Source organism: Melanaphis sacchari, unplaced genomic scaffold, assembly GCF_002803265.2.
Source record: "Melanaphis sacchari strain LSU unplaced genomic scaffold, SCAv2.0 Contig77_pilon_pilon, whole genome shotgun sequence".
Lineage (NCBI taxonomy): Eukaryota > Metazoa > Arthropoda > Insecta > Hemiptera > Aphididae > Melanaphis > Melanaphis sacchari.
In genome coordinates this window covers 1,938,565-1,954,413 of record NW_020271547.1, presented here as the reverse complement: position 1 = coordinate 1,954,413, position 15,849 = coordinate 1,938,565, and the positions used below count along the sequence as shown (strand labels likewise).

At 27.3% G+C, this 15,849-nt stretch overlaps 1 protein-coding gene across 1 annotated transcript; it reads left to right on the top strand.

The window, feature by feature from the left end:
• The first annotated feature begins 150 nt into the window (after positions 1 to 150).
• LOC112601313 (integrin beta-PS) lies at positions 151 to 15,362 on the top strand. Its single transcript, XM_025348854.1, has 15 exons — positions 151 to 578; positions 10,313 to 10,498; positions 10,656 to 10,935; positions 11,013 to 11,241; positions 12,481 to 12,568; positions 12,883 to 13,053; positions 13,119 to 13,217; positions 13,293 to 13,457; positions 13,561 to 13,851; positions 13,911 to 14,153; positions 14,220 to 14,495; positions 14,554 to 14,683; positions 14,750 to 14,896; positions 14,966 to 15,105; positions 15,176 to 15,362. Exons 2-15 carry the CDS (start codon positions 10,331 to 10,333, stop codon positions 15,242 to 15,244), a joined length of 2,496 nt encoding a protein of 831 aa, XP_025204639.1. The 5' UTR covers positions 151 to 578; positions 10,313 to 10,330; the 3' UTR covers positions 15,245 to 15,362.
• The last annotated feature ends 487 nt before the right edge of the window (positions 15,363 to 15,849 follow it).

Sequence of the window (15,849 nt, the reverse complement as noted above, 5' to 3'; positions counted from 1 at the left end):
AAATTCAAACTAAATTTCGTTCATTAAGCATACCAAAAACTATCTTGATAAGGATTTTTAAAGTAGTCGAGCAACTCCGAGCCAATCCGACCTTATCCCCTGTAACCACGGTCGTTGTGGTGACAGCGGTGTTGAGTACGTGGGTTGGGCTGCCCATTTTTAGAGATGCATTTTTTTCTCGTCGCTGTTCGGCCGTCCGTCTGTGTGCTTGTGCGTCGCTGCGTGTCAATGCGTATTTTGTACGTTTATAGCAAGTGAGAAGTGAGTCAAATGACCCGTTTGGTGCAGTGTCGTGCATAAAATGACGTAAAGTGTTTCTAAGACGCTAATTTTTTTTTTTTTTAATTTTTGTTTAATTTTGAATTCCGTTACTAATCAAAATCCGTTGAAAATGCTCAGGCAAAACTATTGCTGGCACTTTAAAATACTATCGGAAGCGGTGTAAATGAGTGTTCGACGAAGCTGACACCATTGCTCCGCCACCGTTTGACAATAAATATTTGCCAGACCACAGCCCCAGTTACCATTGAGAAATCACTGCAGTGTGGTGCTCGTATACACTATATTCACTATTGTGCGTAAGTACAAATCTGCCTTAAATCGTAGGTACTTGGATTGTTTGGAAACTACTCTCAATATTGTCCACTTTGTGAGTCATTCAAGAACGTACCAATTTTTTTTCAATAACATAAGATTAATTTTAACAGGCATATTATTTACTGTTTCCAATGTATACCTAGTCGCAATTTTTTTTATTACTGATTTTAATACAATATTTATTATACAACTAATAAAATATGATAGCACGGTGAGCATACCAACACTTTTACATAAAAATATGCACACATAAATGATATGAATCTAAATAATACAATTTTTTATACTAAAACCTAATATTTTAGTCTACATGATTGATCAACTAATATTGACATTGAATGTTTGCTAACTTAAATGGCATTCTGTAGGTAATATATCATTACAATTGAATATTTGATTGGTATATCACCTGCTTTGGTTTTCCTTTTAAGTATTTTTCAATAGAAATCTGATAAATATATTTATAAAAAAATAGATATTATCTTATATTTGATAGGAAATTTTATTAAAATTTAGAAAATGTATCAAACAATTATGTAAAAAGAACATGGATAGTATGTAATTTCAACTAAATTTTAAGGATGGAGCCAAAGCCATTATATTCTTATAATTCAAACTTGCCCATAATTATCTAGGTTTGTATATGTTAACCTCAGTTTAAAAAACATTACTATAATTTAAAATAGGGGCTAATTTAGTGATGTGTACTTAAACATTAAAGAAGACAAGTCATCTAAATAATACTCATAAGAAACACTAAACAATATTTATAATGCTATCTAAAATTTTTGTAGATTCATTTGATACTTTCTGTTTTATTTAAGTTTGTTATTAAATAGATAGGTACCTATAGCTAATTTTATTATTAGGCCCTTTAAAAAACAAAGTATCTTTAGGTGCATTTTTTATGAATGTAAATTCTTGAATAAATAACAATTACATATCATACTATTCTATATCATATTCGTACAAATGTATAATAAAATTGTATCAAGTTCAATATTATACAGCTAGTTTTAAAATAATATATTAATTTGAATAATTTATTTTAATTGTTCTAGTACAGATTATCCCTTATGGGTATAGATATATTTATAAAAATAAATAAATATATATTTTTTAATGTTAAATTTTAAGAAGTAAATTTTGGTGGAAAATTAAATAATAGTAAATTTAATATAGTAATAATTATAATAATAATAATAAATAATATAATTTCATGTCATTTTTAAAATAAAAATGTGTATAGGTATCTATTTTAGACAACTGATATTTTTGGATAGATCTTTACAGGCTTCTTATATTAGCAATTATTAAAATGCATAAATAAATCTATTTCATTTTATGATAAAGAAATATATTGATATTTTCACATAGATGAATAAATATTTAACAAGCTACTAAAAGAATTAAAATTGATATATTTGTTTTCATTGCTAGGTAATTGATTTAATAATAATTACCTATTATACATAACTTATAAATTTTCTATCCATTACAAAATTCAGGACAAAATGTCTATTAAGATAATGGCTTCAAAATAACCTGTTGAGGTACCTATTAATGAATATTTAAGGTATACAGTATACACAGTATATAATATGAAGAAAAAATAATACTTACAAAAAAAAAAATTTAATTATTTCTTATAAGGTTAGTAATTAATGAATAATTATATTCAATATATATTTAATAGCCTAGTTTCATTAAAAAAAATACTTATATAAGAATAAAGTTAAATGTTAATATTATTAATCTTTCAATTGGCATAATATAATAATATTTAATTAATATATAATGTATAAAACTATAAAGCTTAAAAGAATATTACCTGTGACAATACCTTTCAACAAATAAAATAAATATTAATAATGTTACCTACCTTTGAATTTTATACATTTTTGCTAGGTTTAATCTAATCTGGTCATAAAAACTCAGATCATAAGAGTAACAAGTTTAAAAATGTAAATAAATATTTAGCTTAAAGCTTTAAAAAATTTAATTTCCTAATCATGGCTTTTGAAATAAAAAACAGCTTAAGTAATTTTTATTAAATGGGCATACCTTTCCATTAATTTAAAGTAGGATTTTAGATATTTAAAAAAAAAAAAATACTATTATTATTAAAATAAAACACTGGTTAATGTCAAGAATAGTTTGGATACTCAAATATCTAGATAATTAAAATACATTAAAAATTTTACTCGTATATATATGTATTTATTATTTATACTTTGACAATGACATAATGACACAACAATTTACTTGTTACAACAATTGGCAAACTAATACAAATATTATACACCAACTGATATACTGAAAAATTATTTAATTACTGATATCACGTACTTAACCATGTATAGAAAACAATCCATAATCTCATTTTATAAATTATAATATGCTGGTTTACTGTAAAAAGATTGGGAAGCTCTAAAATACTAGACTTGTTTGTAGAAGTAAAACTTTTAGTAATATTACTCCCTCTCCCTTTTGTAGTATTACCCACTAAATATTTTAGAACTTATTCAAACAATAATGAATAATTACAATTATAGTTTTTCAAATATATGTTGAAGTTAAATTTTCCAAGGTTGAAAACACTCAAAAATTCAGCGATAATAATATTATTATTTATTATATGATTTACTCAATGAGTAAAAAGTGTTATCATTGTCACTATAAAGATTATAATAGATGTATAATGTTATGTGTATAATAGCAGTAATTAATATGGCTATAATTTATATTATATTTACGGCGCCTTCACTCTTTTCGACCAAAAAAATGATGGCTCCAATGTTTTTGCTTTAATCAATTTTCTAACAAAAATATATTATAGCTAAGGATAATTATTCTAGTAAACGTTATTAGTTGGCTCAGCACCACTATTATTTAACTTATGTATAATGAAAATGTTTAATTATTCGCCTTCATTTGGGATATAGCATTTCTTAAACCTAAAATAAAAATTAAACTTCTATTTAAATATTTGATCCTTGTTTTGTAGGCATTAGGTTTTATGAATCTAATACATTATTATGAAGTAGGTCAAATCTATTATTAAAATAAGCTGTGTGAAAAATAAATAATTTGTTAAAGTATTTTTCTATACAATTTTTAGTGTTTATAATTGTTTTAGGATACCTACATTTTATTATTATTGTTTTATGAATATCTAAGTTTTGTAAATTAATTTATTATGCTTAATTTTCCTAGTTAACTATCAAGGTCATAAAATATATTTTTAATTTTAATAATTATTCAATCTATTAGTATTTATGAAAATAGAATAAAATAATTTTTTATAATTAATATTAAATAGAATATAAAATATATCAATAAAGTTAACAAAATAAGTACAAATTATGTTGATTAATTTAAATGATTTGATGTTTTTATTAGAATAATTTTTATAAAATTCAAGAAAATACAACTTAATAACAGCTTACTAAAACAGGAAAATGTAACCTGTTATAAAATAGTATTATGGTTCTAAGTACTTAATAATATCTAACAAAGATCTTTTATGTGTATTTTATCACCTTCACAATATCAAATGGATATTGAATAATTGAAACAAAAGTACAATAAATATACCATTATACAAGTTACAAGTTTATAAATTATTAGTACTTCTAATTACTATAAAGTATCTTAACTTTTATAAATACAAAAAATTTCATAACATATCTACCTTTTACTATAGTGATGCAACTAGTGAAACTGGGTTCCCAGTTGTCAGCAATCGATTCCTAATTTAAGTATTTTGATTTTTTAGACTTATCCTTTCATATAAAATTTAAGGTCGATCAATTGTAGATTTATAAAATTCTAATATATTTCATGTAACCAAATAAATTTTTCAAATTAAAAAAAATATGATTTGTTTAAGTGTTAAGTTTTAGTTTTTAATTTATATGTTTTTATAACATACACAATTTATATATTACTATTAACTCTTATGATGTAGTTTTGTTTTTGTGACAATGATCCTCTTTTGTAGAACGGGGAAGGGAGAGAGAGAGAAAAAATAGTTTGAATTTAAATTTTGGTGATAGTATCTGGCAATAGGTTGTATCTAGTTAATGTTTTAGGAGATCAAAAGTAATAGATTCCAAGTATTTTTCAAAATAATTAAAAAAAAATCAATAACAAGTTAAAGAAAAAAAACCGGAATTAATACGCAAATCCCGTTTTTAATGAAATTAATTTTGTTTAGTTGATGACTCAATAACAAATTTTCTAAATATTTTGATTCTACGTTATTTAAAGATATTTGAAATTTTCGATATGTTTTTTAAATGATTGCCGATAATATATTATCGCCGAGTGATAATGCTTGAAAATTTACAAATTATTTTGTTTGTAAATGGTTAGAAATTTATTTTTATTTCTAAGATTTGAAATGTTTATATAAAATTTCTCTACCTATAACTAAAACAAAATGTTTACTAGAGAAAAATATTAATTATAAGGATGTTTTGAAATTAAAGTTTTATGATATTGGGTATTCTCCCGCAATGGGGTTTTTTTGAAATAAATGAAGTTAGTAGTACTGTATTGGCTGAATGAAGATTTTTTTTACCTTCAAAATCTGATTGGTTCTAATAATTATTTTTAGAATATTATCTTAAATGTAAAAATAAATACTCAAGTTATATATTTTGCAAAATTCTTTTACTAATCGAAATGTGTCATCGTTTTTGAGCTTGTCGCACATTTTTCACACTCGAATCGCTGACTAAAATAAATTGGTGTGATTATAGATTAATATTACAACTCTACAATATAAATGGTGATAAAAATTATTTAATTTCGTTTAAAATACATGGTTATTGATTAATTAAAACAGTGTTTTACATTATTAACTAGATAATAAAAAATAATGAAATAACAAATGTTTCAATGATTTTATTCATTATCATAAATTTAAGTTGTGTTACTCTTTAGGTACTTAATAAAATGTGACTTTTATACACGTTATGTCATAGTAATAAAAGAAACTAACTATTTGTTTATTTATATTTTATTCTGAAATTCTGTTTTTTTGGTTAGTGCAATTATTATTATACTTGTATCGTTAATATTGAATTCACTGTACGTCATCATACTTAAACAACATTAGTTTTATTTATTAAAGTTTAATCCAATATTTGCTATCAAATAACATTTTCAATTTATTTTTTAAAATGTAAAAATTTTTCATTTAAATTTTGAGTTGATAGATAATGGAATTACACTAACGTTGAATATACAGATATGGTTAAGTGTGAATCAAAGTTAATAGTGGTTATATTGAACAATTTTTGTTGATAAAAATTGATTTTTAAAATAACATTTTTTTGATTAAATTTTTTTACAATTAAACTTCTGTGTTAATTAAATGTTTATGTTAAATGACAACAAATAAATTTCAGCACTGTTAACCTTGCAATTTTTTTAGTCGACTACTCAAGCTAGTGTGAAAACGTGCAATAATCTCAAAAACAATGTCATTCGTATAGGAATTTCACAAAAAATACAATTCGAATATTTCTTTTTAATTTTAAAAATAATTTGAATAAACAAATTTTGAAAAAGAAAGGAATTTCAACATTTTGTTATTTTAATATTTGTTATGAAATTTATGAATAATTAATACAGAAATAAGTTTTTGTGGGTTTGGCTGGGGCTCTATGCTTCCAATAATCGACACTCCCAACCCTTCCGGTAGTTACGTAACAGTGTTTTATATTTTGTAGAACATTAGGTGGCATAAATAATTTAAAATTTCCTATAATCATTTTAGTTCCATATATCGAATGGCAAATGAAAATATTATTCATTAGTTTTTGCTGCATAGGATAAAATATATTTTAAATGTTAATGACTTATGCCATAATGATTGGAATGTTGCTCTGCTTACACTTTTAAATTAAAAATTATTTATAATCGATTTGATAATTTATACCTATAAATACTCTTACTTTTAAATATATACTGCAAACATATTACCGATGGTTAATATGTTTACGTAGTGTAGATAACAACTATTGTTTTAATATGGAAAAAAAATAATACATAATGCCTTTACCGTTCGATCTAATGGAGGGTTATCAAAATGTAAACGGAAAAAGAACTCCAGCTAACCTATTAGCCTAATAACCCGCATCGTCGGTAATAGCGCTTGCTACTAGCTTCTGTTATTATATAACTCACGCCTGCGCCAACATTAAAAGGTAAAACTAAAATTAAAACTATCTTCTCCCGAACTATGGCTGGTATATCGTATATTCGTGTACGACGTTGTCATATTGCCGTACACACGCAAATAACATTTAAGTCGATATCGATTTAGCATTAATAATCTTTAAACGTCTCTCAAATTTGATAACTAATAATCACGGCCGTTTCGTGGGTTCTTTGGTCTAAATTGTGTTTTGTAGTTTTGCGTTGGCTTGTTACAAAAATATGATATCGCATAACCGTAATACACATGCTACAGTCTCGTACGCACACACTTGCTAACATACGTAAGCACCGGATAACTGTCCATCAAATCCTTATAAGGCTGCATGCGGCCGTTCGACTAGTATTTTTTTTATATTCCTTGCTGTATTAGTACGCGAGTACGCGACAACGGTTGGAGGTAGAAAAATAGTTTACACCTCTTCGTCGCTGCAACCTTTAAAGACGAGTAGGGAAGAGGAAAAAAAACCATTCTTTTACCCCTTTCTTAGTTCATTCTCGTATAATCATCACGTATGACGTGATCGTCCGGCAGTAGTGGGGAAGTGAATTCATGTATATTTTTATCCAATGATTTCATTGATAAATGTGCGCGCGTTTTATGAGATGAATAATCGCCAACACAGAGCAATTTCCGGCTCACGGCCGTAGAGAAGGAAACAGAGCGACTTTAGGCGAGCAAAAAAATTAAAAGATTTTTCTCTCATTCCCCCTATTGTATTGGGAAGAATATAATTAAAACGCTACAATAATTTAGCATAATTCATACAGATTTTGCAATGTGTAAATTACTTATACTTCTTTTTATCAAAAAAATTACTAACATAAATTATAGTTATTTTTTTAATATTATACAGATTAAATGTAACCTAACCTTTTTAGAGAATTGAATATAGAATGGTTTTATGATTAGTACGCAGCTTGAGTAGCATAATTACAGCTTGACTAATATATTTAAGGATGGAACCATTAATATTAGTGGATGTTTTTGAAATACAAAGCATAGGATTCCTAAGGGTTTTTTCCAAATTTATCTTCCATAGTTTAAAGGTAATTAAGCGGTAGGTATTAAATTGGAATAAGGACTTCTAAGGTGACCTGAAAGAAAAGAGTTATTAGTGAATTATTAATAGAGCCAGCGTGGTGATCATTGCCAATAATAGTAAGTACCTACCTTTAACCTCCAATACAAGCAAAAACTCTCGAAGATCGTTATAAAAGATTGAAAAATAAATCAACTCTTAGACTCGTTCACCTCCAAACTTTTATAAAACCAACACTATTGGATAAAATTATTCAATTTTTGTGATTTTCGTACCACGAATAACTAGAACCTTTTAATAATACTAATGTACCTAGCTAATTTTATTCAATGAGACCTACCACCGGCGTGATGAAATTTTCATAAGCGACTAATCGCAGACTCGCAGTTAGACTAGCTATTTTGATTTATTTTCTATAAAAGCTATTGATCACTAAATGCGTTGTATTCAATGGATATCGTTTATAGCTTGTTATCTGTAGGTTTAAGTGTTTTGAATTTTCGACGATATCACATTATCGCAACGTGGTTCTATCCCGGTGGCGCTGGATTTCGATTGTAAAAAAATTCGTGTCATTGTATAATAATAACTAGTCCGACGGCAGTTGCTGCAGCACGCGGCCGTGTGGGAAACTGGGAACGGACTGGTTTTTACCGCGCGCCCACGACATAAAAAGTCAGCAGTTTATTGTTGTATAGGCGTACGCGCTGCCACCTTGTCCGGACCACGCCGTCGTTGCCGTCCTCCTCGCACCGCCACCCAACCCAACCGCTGTGTCATGCCGAACACATGTTCGTGTTTTTCGATCATTTGTCGGACACCGACGTGGTCGGGGCAGCGTGCTGATCGCGGACTCTACTTTTGTCGCGCGGCGTCGGCCTTTTCTAAGATGAACGCGACGTTTGTCGGCTTCGTGGGTCGTATTTGGCATGCTGAACGTCGCATATGGCCACGTTGTAAACAGCGATCGAATCATTATATCTTGCAATACTCGCCGGATGGGTTGAGATTTCTTTAGGGGGGGTAGGGGAGTCGTGAAGAGGGGTAGACCTTGACAGCGCATTTCTGTACGGCGGCCGTCGACGCCGTGCAATGTTAATGAGCCATGTAGGCCAAGAGACGAGCCGCACCGGTTCGCATTCCTAATTTACTACCAAAAACTCAAAACGTGCAGCATGAGAAAAATACAACGAAATAAGGAATACGATAATATATTAATATTACATTATTATTATTATTATTTAATAATATATTATTTAAAACAGTTTATTGCGATTAAAATAGTTCCGGAAGTAAATATTAATAGAATTTATACTACGGCATAATGAACTTGTACCGGATGGCAATATAAGGTTCGTTTCGTTCTACGTTTTCGTATTCTTCCGAAAGCAATACAGTATATGTTTGTCCTGTTTGATGAATACGAAAATAATCGACTATAAAATGTCAAATTTAACGTAGGACGTGAGCGAATTGGTGATGACCAGTGCAGGAGGAGGGAAAGGGTTAATCCATCAAAATCTCTTATACAAAACATTTCTTGTTTCATAATGCTTCGTATATAAGTTAAACGTGTATTTACTACGCTTATATAAATAGCAGATAACTAAATAGTAAATTCTAAAATTATTAATTAAATTATGACCGCACTTATTTCAAAATATTGCAATTGCTGTGTTTTTAGAACGAGCTTAACGCGACGTTTCCATATTTAGTTTTCGATCATTCTATTTACAAACGCATTATAACTGTTATCATCCGGTACGTTATTGACGCGTGTATAATAAAATAAAATGGTACATTTATTTCTATCAATAATATCAATGCCAGGTGTTTTTTGATTATTTTTTATGTAAATTTCAAATTTACGTTTTTTTCGAATGTTTTTTATGACTACACTTTTTCAGTATTCTTAGATTTTTATTTTCCCTGTGTCCTTATTGTAATTCTTCATGAACTCATTTATTTAACAGTTAAACTATGCATAATATATTACTATTTTACCATGATATCTGGTTTATATGTTAAATGAGTTGTTGGTTTTTATTTAATTTGATTTCACCTTTTAATCTTTATGATTGTTTTTTACTTATTTTTATATTTTCAATTAATTTTTACAGTCTTAAGTTATTGTGACCCATAACTAGTTTCTTTTTTATATCTCTATTTAACATCAGAACATAGAAATATTATTTATAGTAGGCGTAGAAAAGAAAACACACCTTTTTACAGAGGTGGATTATTATTTTTAAATAAAGCTTATTGACCAAATATTTCAACATAGTTTTAAAATATATTTTATAAAAATAATTTAGTTAAAAAATATAAGTATAAATATATACATCAATTGTTGGTTTAATAAAAACATTATTAAATATCGATGTATTTAACACGTTTAATAATACAATTAATTTTACAATAAAAATTGTTTATATTTTTTTTAGATTAGAATTAAGACCAAAATGAATGAAAGACTAATGATGATGATGTTGACAATTGCCTTGTTGACACTTGGCTTTTGTTATGCAGATGAAATACAACAGCAATTAATTAAGCAGAATCCTTGCGTTCTTAAACAAACTTGTCATGAATGTATACAAACTCCATCATGCGCTTGGTGTGCACAACCGGTACGTTTAGCAAAAATAAAAAATCATTAATCATTAATGTTTGTTCTTTGTTTTGTCAACAATTTATATTAACAGCATTTATTAAACGCTAATATTTACTTTTATTATTAGTTTTTTCATTTCTTTATAATTTATGCAATTGTATTTTTTATTTTAGAAATTTGATGGAAAACGATGTTTTCAATCAAATATTAACTCTAACATGGTACAATGTAATGAACGCTATATTAATAATCCAAAAAATGAGTACAAAATACTGGATGCCCGTCAACTTCAAAAAGCCAGGAAAAATACACATTCTTATACTTCTAGTAGTAGTAGTAGTAGTAGTAGTTCCAGCAGCTTTTCTACTTCAGCTTTTAAAGGATCAGCATCGAGTTCTACACACGATGCTGTACAAATTTCCCCTCAAGATGTATCTCTTAAGCTTAGAATAAGTAAGTTATTTTCCGAATTATTGTATTTGTTTAATCTGTGTATATCTTCATAGCAATATTCTTGATTTTATTTTTAGATGAAGCCTATAGAATGTCTGTGAATTATGCACAAGCTGAAGATTATCCTGTAGATTTATATTATTTGATGGATTTATCTAACTCAATGGAAGATGATAAAGAAAAATTATCTGCTCTTGGAAATTTATTAGCTGAAAGCATGCGGAATATTACGTCAAATTTTCGTCTTGGATTTGGTAGCTTTGTTGATAAAGTTGTCATGCCATATGTCAATACGATGCCAAAAAAGTAAGTTCATTATGTTATTATTTTTAGTTTTTATAAATTTGTTTGTACCTACCTATAAGTATAAAATGTATTTTTGCGTGATTTTTATTTGGTTAGAGCTGATTTTCCATGCGAATTCTGTGATCATGCATATGGTTTTCGTAATCAGTTGTCGTTGAATTCGAACACTGATTTATTCTCAGTAAGTTGTTGATATAATATGAATTCAAGGCAAAACGTTTATAATCTATCCACGAAAAAATCATTGTTGTATATATATGTTTGGACATCTATGTTGTATCTATTGCAAGTATATATAGGTGTCTATTTGGAAATTGAATTTTATTTTTTTTAAAGGAGAGTTGATAAATATGCAAAAGATAAAAAACATTAGTAGATATGTTGTGTTTCATAATGACATGATTAAAATTAATACTATTTATTATTTAAATACATTTTCTGATATACAATTCCTTATTATCTAAATACTATTATTTCAAAAACAATTTTTCTGAAACTTCATGTGAGATGAGCTAATGTTTTCTTTATCCCCTCCATTAATACATTCCTTCGATGAAAAGTTACATTATATATATATGTGTATTTTTTTTAAATTTTAAACAATATTCATTATTATTAAACTATTCAAGATCATAATTATGTATCTGAAAGCATGGATTTTCTCTTATTACATATTTCTCTATGATTTGACGACAGTATTTTTATTTTATATTACTTAACATAAATAAACAATAATTTTACTGAGTAATTAAAAATTTTTAAAGTAATGCCTTACAATAATTGTAAATAGTAAATGTACTATTGGTTTAAAAACAATACTTTTAATTGTAATTTAGTTAAAATAAAATACTCACATAGTTGTACAATTTGTATAGTATGTATTTGCATGACTTGTAAGTTCAATGTGTACAAGTTTATCAGTGTTATTCATAGTTTATATAGTTTAAAAATAATATTCCTTAGCTTTAACATTTATATTTGTTATATATATTTTTATTCACGCACTAGGCATCTAGGCAAAGTATGATTTTATTCTTCAACTTAAAATAAATATACGGAGTATATTGATTTTTAATAAATTATAATTATTGATAAATCATATTCATACCCATTTAGCTATCTGTATTTAATAAGACATATAATTATTGTGCACATAGTAACTTGCTATCATTTTATGATTGTATAATTATTACAAAACCTATTTTGTAATAAATTTTTGTGTGCCTGTATAATATCCAGCTTGCTGAAGCCATGTCCTCGTTGTGAAGCTCCTCCATACGGATATCAAAATGTCATGTCTCTCAGTCAAAATACTGCTGAATTTGCCGTAAGTCCAATTAAAACTATTCAGCATCATTAAAAATAACTCTTGACCAAACTTTATTTATGAATACTAACATAATATAATTCTATACTTTTAAAATTTCTAATTTTCAGAAATGTATTATTACAAGAATAAGTATTTTATTTTTAAAATTCAATTAAATTTTATCTAACATGCCCATTTTGTAATATAATTGACTTACAGCTTATTCATAAGTTTTATTGCATGATTTTATGAGTTAAAATATTAGTTTTGTAAATAAATGCATGTAAAATATTTGTTTGCTATTCATTGATTAAATCTAATATTTGATTTAGGGTAAAGTCGAAAGAGCTAAAGTTTCAGGTAATTTAGATGCACCAGAAGGTGGTTTCGATGCTATCATGCAAGCTATTGTCTGTCGAGAACAAATTGGTTGGAGGGAGCGCGCCAGACGTTTATTGTTATTCTCAACCGATGCTGGATTTCATTATGCTGGTGATGGAAAGGTATGATTGATTCCTTATTACTTAAGTTACATTCTCAATCATTAAATTATACATTATATCTTTAGCTTGGTGGCATTATCAAGCCAAATGATGGTGCTTGTCATCTCGATGATAAAGGTAGTTACACACATTCATCTTTACAAGATTATCCATCTATATCACAGGTAGGACTATATTGAAATATTAATAACTTATATAAGTACTTGTTTAAATTTTGAAGATAATAAATAATGTTTTAGATAAATTTAAAAGTAAGACAAAATTCAATCAATATGATCTTTGCTGTAACGCGTGAACAAATACACGTTTATGAACGTTTAATGCAACATATTGAAGGAGCTTCATCTGGTATTCTATCTGAAAATTCTGAAAACGTTGTTGATTTAGTTAAAGATCAGTACAGTGTAAGAAATATTTCATTTTCTAATTAATTATTACAATATATGTATTGTATGCTTTTGATCTTTTTAATGAAATTTAATTAATTTATTGATGATTGTATTACAGAAAATATCATCTTCTGTAGAAATGCGAGATACGGCAACTAGTGCTATAAAAGTCACATATTATTCAAGCTGTCTTGATAAAGATGGCGTGTTAAAACAGACAAATAAATGTGATGGACTTAAAGTTGGTACAGTAGTCAATTTTCAAGCTGAAATCGAAGTAACATCATGTCCACCAAATCGCAAAGATTGGAAACAGTCTTTTCAAATTTACCCTGTTGGCATTAATGAATCATTAACTGTATCATTAGATATACAATGTGATTGCGAATGTGAGAATGTTGGTCATCCTGTAAGTAGCAAGTTCATAATACCAAATAATATAGATAAATTATTAAATATGTGATTCAGGATTATGTTGAGAAATCACCTGATTGTCGTGGAGCTGGTACATTAAAGTGTGGTGTTTGTGAATGTGATTCCATGCACTTTGGTCGTATGTGTGAATGTGATGCTAACAACAACCGTCATGCTAATGATACATACATGGTATCGGGATGTCGGCTGAACAATGACTCGGAAATAAATTGTTCAGGTCGTGGAGAATGTAACTGTGGCCAATGTGATTGTCAAGCTAGATCTAATCCAGAAGAGGTAAAGTTAATCTTGAATATAAATTATTTAGGTTTATATAAATAATAATATAAAATATGTTTTTAGAAAGTTTATGGTACATACTGTGAATGTGATAATTTCTCCTGTGACCGATCTGGTGGTGCTTTATGTGGTGGTTATGGTACATGTGACTGTGGTGTATGCAAGTGTTTCCCAGGATGGACTGGTGAATCATGTGATTGTCGTGCTACAAACGAAACATGCATTATGGATGGTAGTGATGAAATATGTTCTGGTCGTGGAAATTGTGAATGTGGTCAATGTAAATGCTCTGAAGAAAACGGTATAAGATATTCAGGAAAATACTGTCAAAAATGTCCAGTAAGTTGTTAAAAAAGTGTTATTTATTAAATTATTATTAAATTAATGTATATTTTAGACTTGTCCAGGTAGATGTCAAGAATTTAAAGATTGTATTCAATGTCTTGTTTATAAGACTGGGCCTTTATCCCCTGAAGAATGTGAAAAAACTTGCACAATTAAACCAATTATAGTAAAAGTAGCTGAAGGTAAAATATGAGTAATAATTTAAAAAATATATATATATTTTTATACTTTATTTTTTTATTTTTTAGCTAACGAAGACAAAGATGAAAATATGTGTTCATATTATGATCAAGACGATTGTCGTTTTGCATATGTCTACACATATGATCAAAGTGGAAAGATAGTAATTCGAGCACAAGAAGAACGTGAATGCCCTCCTCAAGTTTACTTTATGGGTATATGCTAAAATTAAAATATATAATTGTTTGTATGCATTGATAGTTAATTATTGTGTATCGTTTCAGGTATTATATTGGGTGTGATTGGAGCTATAGTATTAATTGGAATGGCTCTTTTGCTCCTGTGGAAACTATTAACAACAATTAATGATAGAAGAGAATTTGCTAAGTTTGAAAAAGAACGTATGATTGCCAAATGGGATACAGTAAGTATTAATAAATATTAAATACACAAAACAATTATTTTTAATTCATTAATATTTTTCTATTTTTTAGGCTGAAAATCCAATCTACAGACAAGCTACATCAACATTTAAAAATCCTACATATATGGGCAGATCTTAATATCCAAATGTGTTCAAAACTACATGTTGTATACTAACAAAATCTTAAACACATATTGTTTGTCACTCGTTTTTAGAGCTTTTGTGAGAAATTAGAACACGTGCCATAGATGTGTAAATTATAGTAAATTAACACTTGTTTTTTTTTATATACCTGAGAGCCATGAATTATTAACAAAATTGCAATAGAACTCAGTAACTTGTAAATAAAGATTCATTCATTGTCAATGTTTAATTATCTGCAGTATTATTATAAGAAAAAAAAAACAATTATTACTTAAACATGTTACTTAAAAACTTCCTAATATTTATTTTTGTTAAATATATTTTAATTCCTTTTCTGTATATTATTTTCTATTTTGTTAATATTTTATTTTAATATTATAATAATTGATGTATACATAATTTATTTTCTATTCTACTTTTAAATTAATCAACAGATCTCTGAATTTGAAATCGAGCTTAATAGGAAACAATACAATTAAAATATTAATTATTTTTGTCTAGTCTTCCATCACTAAAACCACCAGTGAATTTGAACTTAAAATAAATTAACTATTTTTTCCATAATTAGAAATAATAAACATCGAATTTGTGCCTTTAATA